The following is a 2,185-nucleotide window of genomic DNA, read 5'->3' as shown; positions in this document are numbered from 1 at the left end:
CAACTAAAGGGAGAAGTAATATAATAAAAAGCAATATCTAAAAAAGCTCTTGTAATAAGTACAAAATAAGAAAATTCTAAGGGATAAGAAAGCTTTATGTCAAAGAATAAGTGTTTTTCTTTCTCGGGGACTCATAAAGATAGATCTTTCAATCGTAGATTCAATGAAGTACAGTAAAAGTAACTTAAACTGTACCTTCAGAACTGCTGGCTGTATCTTGCTCAGGGGGCCCTCCCACTGACTGCTCAGACATGACTTCAGGTGGAGTAGGCAACTGGAGATGGCCAGAACTGGTAGAGCTCTGGCTGGACAGGGCTGTTAAGAAGCGATCCTCTAAAGAACAACACAATCCTAAATAAGTCATTTAAAAAACATTAAGTCCATTTCTACCTAATATTAATGTTTTTAAAATGCCAACTCATATTTTTACTTCCTAAAACATTTTAGATTCTTAAAAATTATCTAGGTCATATAGCTTATGTCATAGATACAGACACAAAAATCCAAAAAGGTTACATGATTTGACCACAATGAAATCTTGGTGGCAGTATTGCAACTATTAACAAGCTTGACTCCTATCCAGTACTCTTTCTATTATACCACAATGCCTAAATTCACTTTATTCATTTTAATAATGAATGAAACTAGGACACTGTGGGAGAACTTACATGCTCATTCTGGGGGAGAAAAAAAACATTAAGTTATAATAGAAAAATACCAAGAATTATGAGTTGATCTCTTGTTCTATAGATAGTCTGTGTAAATTTCCCCAGTTTCTACAATGACACCACAGTATTCAATTAAATACTGTGAAAGATATCTAAGTCTAGAAAAGATTTTAGTGACATTAAAAATATGAATTTAACTTTATAAGATTTTTGCAGTGAGACCTGGAGGTTGACTTTGGAATAAGCAGAATAGAAATTTAATTTCCTTTTTTCTGTTTTATTTTCCTCTGTATTTAGTTTATTTCCATACCCTAATTTATCTCCCTGTAATACAGTGCATGATAATCTTAAGCTTTATTGAAGGAAAAAAAAGTCTATGAAAAATTACATCAGAAAAAAGTGCTCAAAATTAGCAGTTAAAAAGAACTTATACACTAAGAAATTTCTTTAAATCCAATATCAAGTGATCACTACACTGACCTTTTTCTCCATTTTGAAGTCCTGGAGAAATATTCCGTGGAGACGCATCCATTGCACTTATCTGTAAAAAAATAAATACTTTATTCTTAAGAAAACATTAAAATCACATTTAAAAAATTTTTTAGCCTGGTGAATCTTAAACTTTTTGGTTTCAGGACCCATTTACATTCTTATAAATTACTAAAGACCCATCAATTTTTAAAAGAGCTTTTGTTTACCTTAGAAAATTTTACCTTATTAGGAAATAAAACTAAGTTTGTAAATATATATTTATTAACTCATTTAAAATAATAAACCCATTACATATTAACATAAGTAATATATTTATTAAATAAAAACAAACCTATTTTCCAAAATTAAAAAAAAAAATTGGTGAAAGAGTGGCATTGTTTTACTTTTACAAATATCTTTAATATCTAGCTAAACAGAAGACAGATTCATATCTGGCTTCTGCATTTAATCTGTTGAGATATATTGTTATGACTGAAGCATGTAATGAAAATACAGCTTCACACAGATAGGTAGTTGAAAAAGAGAAAACTTGCAGAACCACGTGAAAGGGTCTTGGAGAGTCCTTGAACCACACTTTGAGAATACTGTTCTAAACAGTAACTCATTTATTAGCATTAAAGCATCTAGAAATACTTACAGTTATCCATTAACCCTAGTAATCCTTTATTATCCACTGAACTTTCTCAAGTTCCATAAGACATATTTAGAATGACTATAAGTCCCATGTACAGTTTCATTACAAAGTCATTTCTTAGCTCTTTGATTGAAGATCACCATATCAGAGAGACTTCTCTGGCCATCCTGTACAAAATAACCTATCACCACTACCTACTCCCTCAGCAATACTTTCTACCTTCCTTATTTGTCTATTCACAGCTTTTTTATACTTGATTTTTAAATATATATTGGTTCATGTGTTTATTGTCAGTGTCCTCATTAGACAAATGTTCCTTGAGGAATGGTCTTTGTTGGGCCGGCCCGGTGGCGCACTGGATAGTGCGCCGCTTGGGAAGCGCGGCGGCGCT

The 2,185-nt window shown here is 32.0% G+C and overlaps 1 protein-coding gene across 1 annotated transcript in view; it reads right to left on the bottom strand.

Annotated features, from left to right (window-relative positions):
- LOC103599593 (1-phosphatidylinositol 3-phosphate 5-kinase-like) overlaps window positions 1-2,185 on the bottom strand; it is a gene marked incomplete at its 5' end in the record, with an annotated part of 59,192 nt that overhangs the window by 19,578 nt on the left and 37,429 nt on the right. Inside the window, 2 exon segments of the mRNA XM_008583744.1 lie at window positions 196-333; window positions 1,149-1,209. Coding sequence (XP_008581966.1) covers window positions 196-333; window positions 1,149-1,209 — 199 coding nt within the window.

Source organism: Galeopterus variegatus, unplaced genomic scaffold (genome assembly GCF_000696425.1).
Source record: "Galeopterus variegatus unplaced genomic scaffold, G_variegatus-3.0.2 Scaffold3021, whole genome shotgun sequence".
In the NCBI taxonomy this organism is placed as follows: Eukaryota; Metazoa; Chordata; class Mammalia; order Dermoptera; family Cynocephalidae; genus Galeopterus; species Galeopterus variegatus.
Note: the sequence above shows the minus strand (reverse complement) of the source record. Positions and strands in the feature narration are given on the sequence as shown.